We start from the raw sequence: 13602 nt of genomic DNA on the forward strand, positions 1-13602 counted from the left end.
TGTCCACCGAGCAATAAAAACACAAAAGCACACAGCAGACAGTCGGACAGCCGGGACGCCATGAAGGACTTTGAGGACTCGGTAGCGTTACTGGGACAGTGGGGACGTTTCCAGCAGGTGGTCTTCTTCCTGCTCGGCGCCAGCATCGTGCCCAATGGGTTCGGCGCGTTCTCCCTCGTCTTCCTCAACGACGCCCCCGCCCACCGCTGCCTCGTCCCCCAGGTCAACCTGACCCAGGGTTGGCTCGACTCCATCATCCCGATAGAGGTAGGCGCGTCTTTTGACGTCCTGCCAGGACGGTTGTTACGCAACAGCGCTTTTGATGATGTCACCTCCGAGGTGGTGGACGGGAGGCGGCGGCCGAGCCGCTGCAGCAGGCTGCGGCTGGACGTGGTCAGAAACCTGTCGGCTGCGGGGCTCCGTCCCGGCGTGGGGGTGAACCTCAGCGACCTGCCGCGGGAGGCATGCGTGGACGGCTGGAGCTACAGCGCAGACGTCTACCGGTCCACCATCGTGTCCCAGGTGAGTGACATTCCACTGCAGGTACACGTTTAGGCGTCAGGTGGGTTTCTCTCATTGCTCTTTGTTCACGGATCTGCTCCAGTTTGACCTGGTGTGCCGGGACCAGTGGAAGCAGCCGTTCACCTCCACAGTTTACTTCCTGGGGGTTCTTGTTGGATCCTTCTTCTCAGGACTGCTGTCAGACAGGCACTGCACACACCAGCTCCAGATGACTCCACGAAATACCACACGAGATCTCACCTGAATCACTTCCTTCCTCCTCATTGCCCTTGTTTCCCTTCTCATTCTAGGTTTGGAAGGAAGCCGGTTTTCTTTGCCACTATGGCTATTCAGACTCTCTTTATGTTTGTTCAAATCTTCTCAAACTCATGGGTGGTGTTCGTCGTCCTGCTCTTCATCAGCGGCTTGGGGCAGATCTCCAACTACATATCGGCTTTTGTGCTGGGTAAATGTCCACATTTGGTGCTTTAGATCAGACACGTGGATCAGAACGTAGTTTGCACAGTGACCTATTGACCTCCCCCCACCCCCCCACCCCCCTGCATTGGTGTCTCTCAGGCAACGAGATCTTGAGCGGCCAGGTCCGGGTGCTGTTCTCCTCACTCGGCGTGTGTCTGGGTTTCGCCGTGGGCTACATGATGCTGCCGCTCTTCGCTTACTTCCTGAGGGACTGGAGGTCTCTGCTGTTAGCGACCTCCCTGCCCGGCCTGCTCTACATCCCCCTCTGGTGGTAGGACGTCCTCGCCACAGCTCTCACCACTAGCCGGAGCGCTCGCCCTTCCCTCTGAACCCTCGCTGTGTTTCAGGCTCATCCCGGAGTCTCCTCGGTGGCTGCTCTCTCAGGGCCGAGTCCGGGAGGCCGAGGCCATCCTGAGGAAGGCCGCCGAGATGAACAACGTGGAGGCTCCGCGGGTCATCTTTGAAGATGTAGGTCTGCCCCACGGTTACAATGGTTCTTCCTGCGACCCGCTGACATGTTTCCTCGTGGGCCCGACGCGCGGGCCGGTGTTTCTTCCAGGTGGACGTGACCACGCTGCACCCGAAGGACCGAGCTGATGTCTTCAACCTGCTGAGCACGAAACCCATTAGAAACATCACAGCCATCCTGTGCCTGGTGTGGTGAGTCTGTTCCACCCGCAGCGATGATGTCACTCAGGCCGTGCGGGCCCGCTGCTTCTGCACGGCGCTCCGCTGGAACTCCTCCATCGCCCTCCCCAGGTTCACTCTGAGCACCGGCTACTTCGGGCTGTCCCTCAACACGTCCCACCTTCACGCCGACCCCTACGTCAGCTGCTTCCTGTCGGCGGTGGTGGAGGTGCCGGCCTACACGCTCAGCTGGCTGGCGCTGCGCTTCCTGCCGCGGCGCCAGTCCGTCGTCTGCATCCTGCTGGTCGGAGGAGCGTCGCTGTACTTGATTCAGCTGGTGCCTGAAGGTGAGGCAGGAAGCTCCATGAGCTCCTCTGTCTCCACACGCAACAGCTGTGTTCTGCTAGTGGAGATCATCACGTTGTGTCTATGGGAACAAAATGATTGACAGCAATAGAATTATGTCAATGAGATCTAATAACAGCTATTTACCGGCGATCAATATCCAAACTGTCAATTAAGTCCCATAATGAATGGAATAATTGAATGAGTCCTGTTGCACATTAATTGTAACAGTGGAGGTTTGTGTTTGAGCTCATGCTTTTTAGTATTTAGGTTTTAACTGCAATACAAATCCAAGTCTGGAGTCAGCTGTTTCACAGCAACAACCCTCCTCTCTGTCAGGTGTGTCCCAGCTGGCGGTGGCTCTGGAGATGCTGGGTAAATGTGCGATCACCGCCGGCACGGCGCTGATGTTTGCTTACACGGCGGAGCTGTACCCCACGGCGCTGAGGAACACCGCCACGGGGACCTGCACCGCCGTCTCCCGGGTGGGCAGCGCCATTTCGCCCTTCGTGCTGCAGCTCCGTGAGTCCTCTGCGTGCAGCGTGCAGGTTGGTTCACGCGCAGTCCGTGTGTGACGCAGCGGGCTCTCTGCACAGGTGTTTACTTCAGGTACCTGCCTTACATCGTGATGGGGACTCTGGCCGTCGCGTCGGCCTTCGCTGCCCTCTTCCTCCCGGAGAGCTTCGGACGACCTCTGCCTCAAACTATTCAACAGATGCACCACAGAGGAAGGTGGGTTCCTTCAGGGTTATGTCACTAATAGAGTTAATACACATATGGACATTGAGTAAAACCAAGTAGACACATAAAGGCAAAGAAACGCTGAAATATAATATTCAAAGACTGTCATTTTTATTTCTGTATTCTGAAAACCACACGATGTTTTTGTCTTTTGTCACAACAGCATCAGGAGCGTTTTCGTCCGAAAACAACGCTCAAAGCCTGCTGTGCTTTTTGAAAGTCGACTCTGATCGTCATCAAATACGAGTCATTCAGTGCTGCTGCATAATTAACTCTAGTTTCACTCGCATTGATTCTACTGTACAGACACACAATGACATTTAGTGAGTGAATCTAACTGGGCTTGTTATCTCAGAAACATGTAAATACCATTTAAACGATGTACTGAAACATCTTAAATCAGTTAGATCTTTATAACAGTGAACATCAGTGTCACGTGAACATGAGAACAAGTGTATGCTGTTAATATTTAATGCAGATTATATTGACTCCATTTTAAGAGGCCCATTATATTGTTTGAATAACTGTTATGCTGCTCGGTCCAGATGCAGAAAACACAGATCTAGAAAAGCAGAATCCTCTTGACTTGTTGTTGTTGTTGTTGTTGTTCAGAGGAGAACCGAAGACTTCCTGTTGGTAGCGTTTCTCTTCTCCTCGCTGTAAGCGAGCGAGTACGGTTTCTTCCTACAACATCTGGAGAGAATGAACAGACATTTGCAGGAAGGATTAGCAGATGACAGGAAGACGCTCTGCTTTCACTGGTGCTGTTTTATAAGTTTTAAATCAGGTATCACGGAATGAGACATCTACAGATACAAATACAAAAAGTAGAAATTACACAACAAAATGTTTCCTACAAAATCTCACATTTGATCAGTGAATGAAAAGTGTTTTTATGTTTTTATTTCCTAATAAAAGCAAAGTGGGGAAAAAAGCAAGTGTTGTTTCTTGTAGCTTTGTGTCACTTGTGGAGCGAAGGTCAAGGCCATTAAAACAGTAACTGGGAGAGAAAACCTTTTTGTAAATGAATATAAAAACAAAGCTGTTAGTATTTGTTGTATCTTTTGTAATATTTTTTGTTACTTTTGTCCAAAGCAACATTCAAAATATGTTGTTTTTTTGATTTGCAAAAGCAAGGGAAATGATGTCATTTACATTTAAAACTAAACTAAACCGGCTGATTTGGCCAGTTTCTCGGAGAGGGGGGGGGGGGGGGGGGGGCTTCTCACCCGGGGAAGTGCTGCATGTGAGCGATGGTGTCGGGCAGCGGCATTCCGTAGCTCTCGGGCAGCAGGAGGCTCAGCAACCCGGACAGAGCTGTGAGGCTCCCCATCAGGATGTAAGGCAGCGAGTCGGAGTAGCTTCCTGTGGCAACACATGACGGACGGAACACAGGCACAAAAGGTGGGAAGCACTTCCACGTGGCCGCATGGCTGTCACATCCACCCCGGATCGTAAGAAAAGAAAGGCGTAAATTCTAACTGGAAGCTTTTGTTCTGGCTCTGGTCGTTTTGCTCCTTGTGGAAACGGCTGTTCTTAACAGTTCATCCAAATAATTCCATTCACTTGCAGGCGTGAAAGCAGCTCAGGAAGAAAAGAGCGAAACCCCCGTCCAACCCCAAAAAAGGGGGGACGTGAACGTGAGAGCCTCCTCACTTAAGTAGATGAAGTAGGGGGCGATGATGCTGCCGATCCTGGAGGCCATGGAGCAGGCGCCCAGCGCCGTGTTCCTCACCACCGTGGGGTAGATTTCGGCTGTGTAGGCGTAAACTATCGCGAACGCAGTCGTCACGGCAAACTTGCCCAACATCTCCAGTGTTATGGCGAGGTAAACCATGTCTGGAGGGGAGAGAGCAGGACATGTGACCACGTTTTTACACTCAACGGTCTCACGGGTAGTTCTGGAAATGGTCACAAAGTGTCTCTCTATGCCGAAAGAAACCTCGTGGTTGGCCTAAAAATAACTACCAACAAAACCAGGTTACATTTAATTAAGGCTCCTGATTAAATGTCCTTCTCATCCTGAAGAGGAGACCAACAGACGACACTGTGTGACCACGTGACGGTGAGGCCGTGTGCCGATGGGGGCCGTACGGAGCGGTACGAGCTTTATGAAGAGTAGGAACACCCCCCCCATGAAGAGCGTGGAGAAAAGGCTGAGTCGTCTGGAGCACCAGCGGAACATGGCCCAGGACAGCGAGTAGGCCGGCATCTCCACCAGCGCCGACACCAGCGAGTTGAAGTAGGCGTCGCCGTGAAGGTTGGCCGTGTTCAGGGAGAGGGCAAAGTAAGCGATGGCCACGGTGTTCCTGTGGGGGGGGCAGAAGTCCGTTATTGGAGAGGAACGGGGGGGGGGGACCATCACACCTGACTCCGCCTTCTACTCAAATCTGACACTGAAATTTCTCACTTGGTGTTTTTCCCAACATCATTTTGAAAAACAAACTGTGAATTGTTGATTCACATTTTCTGTCATTTGCTCGTAAGTGTGGCCATTATTAACACATTGCATGCATTTATTCATGCATTTGTAATAACAGAATAAAAGATAACCAAGGTTCATTTGCATTAACGTCCATACATACCGATGCACAGTAATAAGAGCGTTAAGCTTTACATTGACAAAAAACACTGCCTTGTGGGAGTAAGTGTTGTATTTCTACTAATGATTAGTTCGAGGTTACATCTTGGGTCGAGTCAGTGTATTGGCTCATCTGTTGAGTAAAGGGTTACGTAAAAGGGCTTTTAGGGTTAACCAAGTCAATTTCTTTGCCATTAAGTATAATCCGGACTTTTCTGGAACAATGTGGGGACGCACAACACAGGCCTGTGGAAAATGGCGTGGTCTCTCTGCACTAAGGGTCGGTATCATAACCCTAGTTCTATGACGGACCCCTCTTCTAGTGCATGTACCCACGTGCGCTTTCGGCAATCACGTGCATGCTCGTGCCGGGGGGAGGGTGTGGAGTCCAATAGAGACTCTCAGGGATACGACATCGTAACCGTCCCTCCGACGTTTGAAAGCACCAAAAGCCCGATTCATGCAAAGCGCCGAGGGGCAAAGTGAGGCGCTGAAGAGCCATGTACCTCGCTGAGGAGATCCACACAATGGAGCAAGTCCTCTTTGGACTGGCATTCATCAGGTGGCCAGAAATACCACTGCTAATGAAAGCTTACGCTGCTATGCGCTAGGCAGCTGCCTGCAGCAGCTCAGGCTTTAAAGTGTTGTTTTTCCTTCACCCCCAACGGCCAAAATGTTATGGTGGGTTGGAGCAGTGCGTCGGCATCTACTGGATTAACGACACTGGATGAGACCTTTGAGTTGTGATGATCAGGAGAATATTTAGCTTCTGCATCCTTGATGTCTGTACGAAGTCCTTAAAATGTCGAAATGATGCCACGCAGCTTCGGGTTAATCCACCTGCTGCTAATCAGCGCACGACCTTTCTGCACCACGGAGCATTTTCTAACTCCCTAAATGAAGCGTAATCAAAGCCAGGAGCACAGGGCCGACACGGGGCCCCCGGCGCCGTCACAGGACGCGCCGCACGCCACCTGACAGGTCGTTATTTGCTGTTAGTAAGGTGGACTGACATGTGGCCCAGCTGATGCATGAACAGAGACCCACTACGCGCATGTGTGTGTGTGTGTGTGTGTGTGTGTGCAGCGGAGGGGGGTCACTGTGCTGAAGGTGGAGGTCGGGTGGGACAGCGGGGGCTCACCAGACCAGCCACAGCGTGAGAGAGATCCAGCGGATGTTTCCGGAGCGAAGCAGGTCACAGATGTTGTGGGCCTTCCTGCTCTCGCATTGAAGTTCTCTCTGCGGCCGAGGAACAACAAACACACACACACACGCACACACACACACACACACACACACACGCACACACACACACACGCACACACACACACACACGCACACGCACACACACACACGCACACACACACGCACACACACACACACACACGCACACACACACACGCACACACACGCACACACGCACACACACCAAGACGTCAGGCTAATGGAGGCAAAGGTTCACTGTGCAGTGAGGGGTCGGAGGGAGGGGGGGGGGTTCTTTGCTGTACAATGCTTGCTATCTGGACAGAACCCATCAGAGGGATTCCTTCTGGTTTTAGTTGATCAGACGAGACGTCGTCGTCACACTGGTTTTAAATGTCAAATGTCGTCATCATAGTATTTGTAATTCATTCATTCATCTCTACGCTGCTTTGAATTTAATCCCATTTTTGCCATTTTCTTGGATTGTCGAGTTCCCACCTTCTCAGTTGTACATTATGCTACACAATAACCACCAGCAGAAGAAACAAGAACTTTGAGCTCTCCTACACAAACACATACGGTCTTGGGGTTTAAAGTTTAACATGTGAGTGAACCATAAAATGGGCTCTGAGGCCGCAGAGCAGAAGGTTTACGACAAGAAAACCCCCATTAAACCCAACACTGGTTTGTGGTTTAAACATAAAGGAATCTTCTCAAAGCTAATTCAGTGTTCTTGTCCTCCGAAGGTCTCAGTCTCGATAGAAACATAAAAAGATATTAACTCAGTTTAATGCTGATTACTTAAATAACTCAGTGCCTCACAGTTGGAGGCCTCCGCCATCCATGTCCGTCCAAAGTGTCCTCACCCAATCATACCCTCTGCAATCCTCAAAATCAGAACAAACCCTTCACTTATGGTCTAAAGCGTGTTTCGTGAGGTGACAAGTTCAAAGGACTCCCAGGTGGATCCAGGTGGACGTTATATGACCATTTATGAAGATGAATATGAAGATCTTCCCTCTCCAGGCGTTCCCGGGCGCGTTGAAAGACAACCATCGACTCCAGGTGAGGTCTCACCTGCAGAGGGCCGAAGATGACGGGCGGAGGCTCGATGCCGTTCCTCCTGGCGGCGTCTCTCAGGATGTCCTCGGCCTCCTGCACTCGTCCCTGTGAGAGCAGCCAGCGAGGAGACTCCGGGATGTACCTGTCTCAGTGAGGAGGACACACAGCGTGAAGGCACCGTGGAGCTCCTTCTTCCACCTGAAGAAAAGCTGTTTTTGCTTTTTGGGTTTTTAGACCACAAAAATACTTCACATGGATACACTGGGACACATTAATATGAATACTGTTCAAATCAGGCTAAATGATCCTTAATTGGTGACACAGAAAGAACATCTCCAAGCCCATTAAAAGTTCATTACAGGATAAATATTCCAATTCCAATTGGACACATCTTGACAACATTCATACCTTTTATCAAACTCAAACGCTTTTAGAACAAAAAGACTTGTGTCATAAATCCAGATTTTTCAATTTAAGATCTTTAACTGAACAAATAGTTCTTGTTGCATGTAACAATGAAGTTAGAGTCTCTATTGGCCCAAAGCTAACATGGGCGGGAGTAATGTGCTTGTTCTTTTTGGAGTTCAAAATATATATATATATATATACAGTATATACTGTATATATATGCACTCTTTAATGATTTATAGCTAATTCTATATTCTAATTTTATCATTAATGGTAATTCAGCTCTGAATAGGTGCCCATGAGTCCTATGACGCTGCAGAAGGCCTCACAGACGCACACACACAAGCAAACACACACCTACCTACCACCAGAGAGGCACACAGAGGAAGCCGGGCAGCGCCAGGCCCAGGAGGAGCTTCCTCCAGTCCCGGAGGAAGCACGCAAACAGCGGCAGCAGCATGTAGCCGACGCCGAAGAACAGGCTCACGCCGGCGGTGGAGAAGACCGTCCGCACGCGAGGGCCCAGTATCTCCGTCCCTGATGAACACAGGGGACAACGTCGCTGCCTGCACAACCACCAAAGCACCTAGACACGGCCTGGTGGGGGGGGGGGGGGGGGGGGGGGGTTGGCGAGGAATACCCAGCACGAACGCAGCCACGTAGTTGGAGATCTGCCCCAGCCCGACCACGAAGAACATGGCGCAGAACGCGGGCCACGACGGGGAGAAGACCTGGAGCAGCGTGAACAGCGTCTGCACCGCCATCGTGACAAACAGCACGATCTTCCTGCCGTACCTGGAAGAGAGAGGTCAGCCCAGAGGTCAGCCCAGAGGTCAGCCCAGAGGTCAGCTTGGGAGCGGGTTTCACTGAGGAGGAGACCTGGGCCTCGGCTGTATGGTCTATCAGAGACCTGTCAATCAGCGAGTAGCCCGGCGTTTTGAGGTCTGATTGCCTCTAAGCGGACCATCATTTCCTCAATGAACACTAGCTGTCCGTCTGATAGGCGGCGCCATCGTTTCGTTCTAGTGGTTAACAGATGTTTGCAGAGCGCCGTGGACCTCGGGGCACACATCGGCCCCAACAAACGAGTCAATCATTGGTCCAGAACCTGTCAGACAGCTGCCCCGAAATGAAGGAGCCGGCGAGGACACCGCAGAAGAAGAGGGACGAAGTCAAGGGGTTCTTCCACCTGTTGTCACACACCAGGTCCCACTGCAAACACACACACACACACACACAGTTACGGGTATTTCACAGTACATCAAGCACACAAATGGTTAAATCCTGCCAATTCTTACATGGTAGAAAAGATTGTTTAGTTAAAGTCACGTTATATTGATGTTTGTCTTCTTTCCTTCAGTTTAGACACCAAACATTTAATTTAAAAGAAGAAGAAGGAAATGATTCAAAATCCCATTTACTCAATCTTTCCATAGCTTTGATTGACAGGAGGAATTCTGTTGTTTTACCATGAAACGCGTGCGTGATTGATTTGGTAGCACAAAAGACATCAATAAAAAGATATGTACTGTATATTCATATATGTGTGTGTGTATATATGAAAAAAACAGGCCTTAATTATTGAAGTTGGAAGTGTATTTATCTCTTGTGTTATATCCGGACCCCCCCCCCCCCCCTCCTCCTCCTCCGCCTCCAGCAGCCGTCACACGCACCTCCGAGATGATGGTGGAGACGTACACGCTGCGGTCGTACTCCCAGCCGTCCAGGCAGCCCTCCGTGGACACGTTGGACAGGTCCACGTCGACGCCGGGCAGCAGGCCTGCGTCCGAGAAGCGCTTGACGTCCTCCAGGCGGTACCTGGAGCACCTGCTGCGCAGCGGGGCGCCGCCGCCCGCGGTCCCCTCGAGCAGCGGCGCGCTGCTGTTCCGCCAAGCCGCCGTCAGGTTGGCGCGCGCCGGGATGAGGCACGCGTGCGGCGGCGTGTCGGCCACGAAGACGATGGCCATGCCGCTGAAGCCGTTCGGCACGACGCTGAGGCAGAGCAGGAAGAACACCTCCCGCTGGAAGCGGCCCCACTCCCCGAGGAAGGCCGTGGCGGCTTCGTAGTCGGTCATGTCGGTCCCGGTAGAGTCCACCGAGCGAGTGGAGGACCTGGGAGTGCGCGGGTCGTTAAACCTTCCCACCGGACTCCACCTGCGCCTTCTCCCGTTTGGTTTTTCCTAAAATAACCGATGTTGATTAACGGGTGCGTTGACCTATCAGAGCGAGGCAGGAGTGTTTATTCGTTATCTTTTCATGTCAACACACGTCGGATTGGATCCCAGTGTGGGCTGAGTTACACCTGATCTGAATATGTGTCAACGTGATACACTAACATAGCAGCACAACATAATAACATAACGTAAAGACATGATAACATAGCATAATAAACATAACATGATAACATAACATAATAAAATAACGTAAAAACGTAATAACATAGCATAATAACATAACACGATAACATAACATAATAAAATAACGTAAAAACGTAATAACATAGCATAATAAACATAACATGATAACATAGCATGATAACAACGTAATAACTTAATAACATAGCATAATAACATAACATTATAACATAATGTAAAAACATAATAACAGCAAATAACATAACATGATAACATAATAACGTAAAAACATGATAACAGAGCATAATAAACATAACATAATAACATAGCATGATAACAACGTAATAACTTAATAACATAGCATAATAACATAACATTATAACATAATGTAAAAACATAATAACAGCAAATAACATAACATGATAACATAATAACATAACGTAAAAACATGATAACATAGCATAATAAACATAACATGATAACATAACATAATAAACATAACATAACAACATAGCATAATAACATAACATGATAACATAACCTAATAAAATAACGTAAAAACATAATAACATAGTATAATAAACATAACATGATAACATAATGTAATTACATAATAATAGCAAATAACATAACATGATAACATAACATAATAACATAACGTAAAAACATAATTTAATTACATAATAACAGCATAATAACATAACATAATAACATAACGTAAAATCATGATAACATAGCATAATAAACATAACATGATAACATAACATAATAATATATCATGATTACATAATTTAATTACATAATTACATAACAGCATAATAACATAACATAATAACATAACGTAAAAACATGATAACATAGCATAATAAACATAACATGATAACATAACATAATGTAAAAACATAATAACAGCAAATAACATAACATGATAACATAACATAACAACATGACATGATAACATAACATGCCAACATAATAACATAGCATAATTACATAGCATAATAACTTAACGTGATAAGATAACGTAATAACATAACATGATAACATAGCGTAATAACAACATGATAACAACGTAATAAAATAACATGATAACATAACTTAATTACATAATAACATAATATGGTAACATAGCGTAATAACATGATAACATAACATAATAACAGCATAATCACATAACGTAATAACATAATATGATAACAGGAAAAGTCAAAACATGGTCATGGGGCATAACTCTTCCTTGACCTTGAGTTCCTTGACCTTGAGTAGACATAAATACTATATACAGTATCATTATACACTCACCGGCCACTTTATTAGGTACACCTGTCCAACTGCTCGTTAACACTTAATTTCTAAGCAGCCAATCACATGGCGGCAACTCAGTGCATTTAGGCATGTAGACATTGTCAAGACAATCTCCTGCAGTTCAAACCGAGCATCAGTATGGGGAAGAAAGGTGATTTGAGTGACTTTGAACGTGGCATGATTGTTGGTGCCAGAAGGGCTGGTCTGAGTATTTCAGAAACTGCTAATCTACTGGGATTTTCACGCACAACCATCTCTAGGGTTTACAGAGAATGGTCCGAAAAAGAAAAAACATCCAGTGAGCGGCAGTTCTGTGGGCGGAAATGCCTTGTTGATGCCAGAGGTCAGAGGAGAATGGCCAGACTGGTTCGAGCTGATAGAAGGGCAACAGTGACTCAAATAACCACCCGTTACAACCAAGGTGGGCATAAGAGCATCTCTGAACGCACAGTACGTCCAACTTTGAGGCAGATGGGCTACAGCAGCAGAAGACCACACCGGGTGCCACTCCTTTCAGCTAAGAACAGGAAACTGAGGCTACAATTTGCACAAGCTCATCGAAATTGGACAATAGAAGATTGGAAAAACGTTGCCTGGTCTGATGAGTCTCGATTTCTGCTGCGACATTCGGATGGTAGGGTCAGAATTTGGCGTCTACAACATGAAAGCATGGATCCATCCTGCCTTGTATCAACGGTTCAGGCTGGTGGTGGTGGTGTCATGGTGTGGGGAATATTTTCTTGGCACTCTTTGGGCCCCTTGGTACCAATTGAGCATCGTTGCAACGCCACAGCCTACCTGAGTATTGTTGCTGACCATGTCCATCCCTTTATGACCACAATGTACCCAACTTCTGATGGCTACTTTCAGCAGGATAATGCACCATGTCATAAAGCTGGAATCATCTCAGACTGGTTTCTTGAACATGACAATGAGTTCGCTGTACTCAAATGGCCTTCACAATCACCAGATCTCAATCCAATAGAGCATCTTTGGGATGTGATGGAACGGGAGATTCGCATCATGGATGTGCAGCCGACAAATCTGCGGCAACTGTGTGATGCCATCATGTCAATATGGACCAAACTCCCTGAGGAATGCTTCCAGCACCTTGTTGAATCTATGCCACGAAGAATTGAGGCAGTTCTGAAGGCAAAAGGGGGTCCAACCCGTTACTAGCATGGGGTACCTAATAAAGTGGCCGGTGAGTGTATGTGTATAGGATATATCCATAAATATTTGTTCATGCATCAACTGTCCATCAAACAAAATGAAACATTGTGTGCCTCATCATGTAGAGAGAGAGAGACATAAAGACATGGAGAGAGAACACTTGGTTGCTGGTGATTTCCAGATCAATTCTGCTGTACTCTGAACTCTTTTATCTTCAGTCCGAGGTCTGAATTACTGTCTTGTTCTCGACCCAAAGGCCGGAAACAGATCATTTACTGTCTGTTCCTGTGATTCATTTAAATCTGTTTAGGAGTTTCCTGTCTTTGATCTTCTTTATTGAAGCTCCACCTAAATAGAAATACCTTTTACTACGAGAACTAGTAGAATGAGGGACGAGATGGTACCAACAAATGAAAGTGCAGGAAAAGAAAAGTTGTAAATGGAATGTAAAACTAGAAGTGGAGAGTTTGATGTCTGTCGTGTGTCTGCAGCGATCACTGCTGGCTTATTGTGATGAAATAAACCAAAGAGCAAAGTGTTGGCTTCATCTTTTAGGGGCGTGACCAGTGGAAAATATTTCCATCGTCCTTGAAGATTGTGGAGCTTTTGAAGCTGGTCATAATTCATCCTGAAGTCAAATAGCGTAACGGTCAGATAGACCTCTCCACCTGAAGACCTGAGCTCAGTCCCTGAATATGCAAACGTTTGTGCCTGGAGAAACGGGTCTGCAGTGAAACCGCCACGCGATTATCATAACCTGGTTAGAATAAATCATTTAAGCGATTAGCTGATACGTGAACATTCAGTGGCGGTTTACATCTC

The 13602-nt window shown here is 47.6% G+C and overlaps 2 protein-coding genes across 2 annotated transcripts; one reads left to right on the forward strand and one right to left on the reverse strand.

Annotated features, from left to right (window-relative positions):
• The first annotated feature begins 13 nt into the window (after window positions 1-13).
• Window positions 14-2993, forward strand: LOC119215643 (organic cation/carnitine transporter 2-like). Its single transcript, XM_037467951.2, has 11 exons — window positions 14-267; window positions 340-522; window positions 605-708; window positions 813-967; window positions 1081-1252; window positions 1329-1449; window positions 1541-1641; window positions 1741-1955; window positions 2293-2475; window positions 2550-2685; window positions 2858-2993. The coding sequence occupies exons 1-11, from the start codon at window positions 61-63 to the stop codon at window positions 2922-2924; spliced, it is 1644 nt and encodes a 547-aa protein (XP_037323848.2). The 5' UTR covers window positions 14-60; the 3' UTR covers window positions 2925-2993.
• LOC119215645 (solute carrier family 22 member 4) lies at window positions 2782-10246 on the reverse strand. The gene is made up of 10 exons (XM_037467952.2): window positions 9622-10246; window positions 9057-9160; window positions 8589-8743; window positions 8314-8485; window positions 7556-7682; window positions 6417-6514; window positions 4789-5003; window positions 4351-4533; window positions 3924-4059; window positions 2782-3387 (listed from the first exon to the last, which is right to left on the reverse strand). Exons 1-10 carry the CDS (start codon window positions 10021-10023, stop codon window positions 3303-3305), a joined length of 1677 nt encoding a protein of 558 aa, XP_037323849.2. The 5' UTR covers window positions 10024-10246; the 3' UTR covers window positions 2782-3302.
• Window positions 10247-13602: the final 3356 nt, after the last annotated feature.

Source organism: Pungitius pungitius, chromosome 16 (genome assembly GCF_949316345.1).
Source record: "Pungitius pungitius chromosome 16, fPunPun2.1, whole genome shotgun sequence".
In the NCBI taxonomy this organism is placed as follows: domain Eukaryota; kingdom Metazoa; phylum Chordata; class Actinopteri; order Perciformes; family Gasterosteidae; genus Pungitius; species Pungitius pungitius.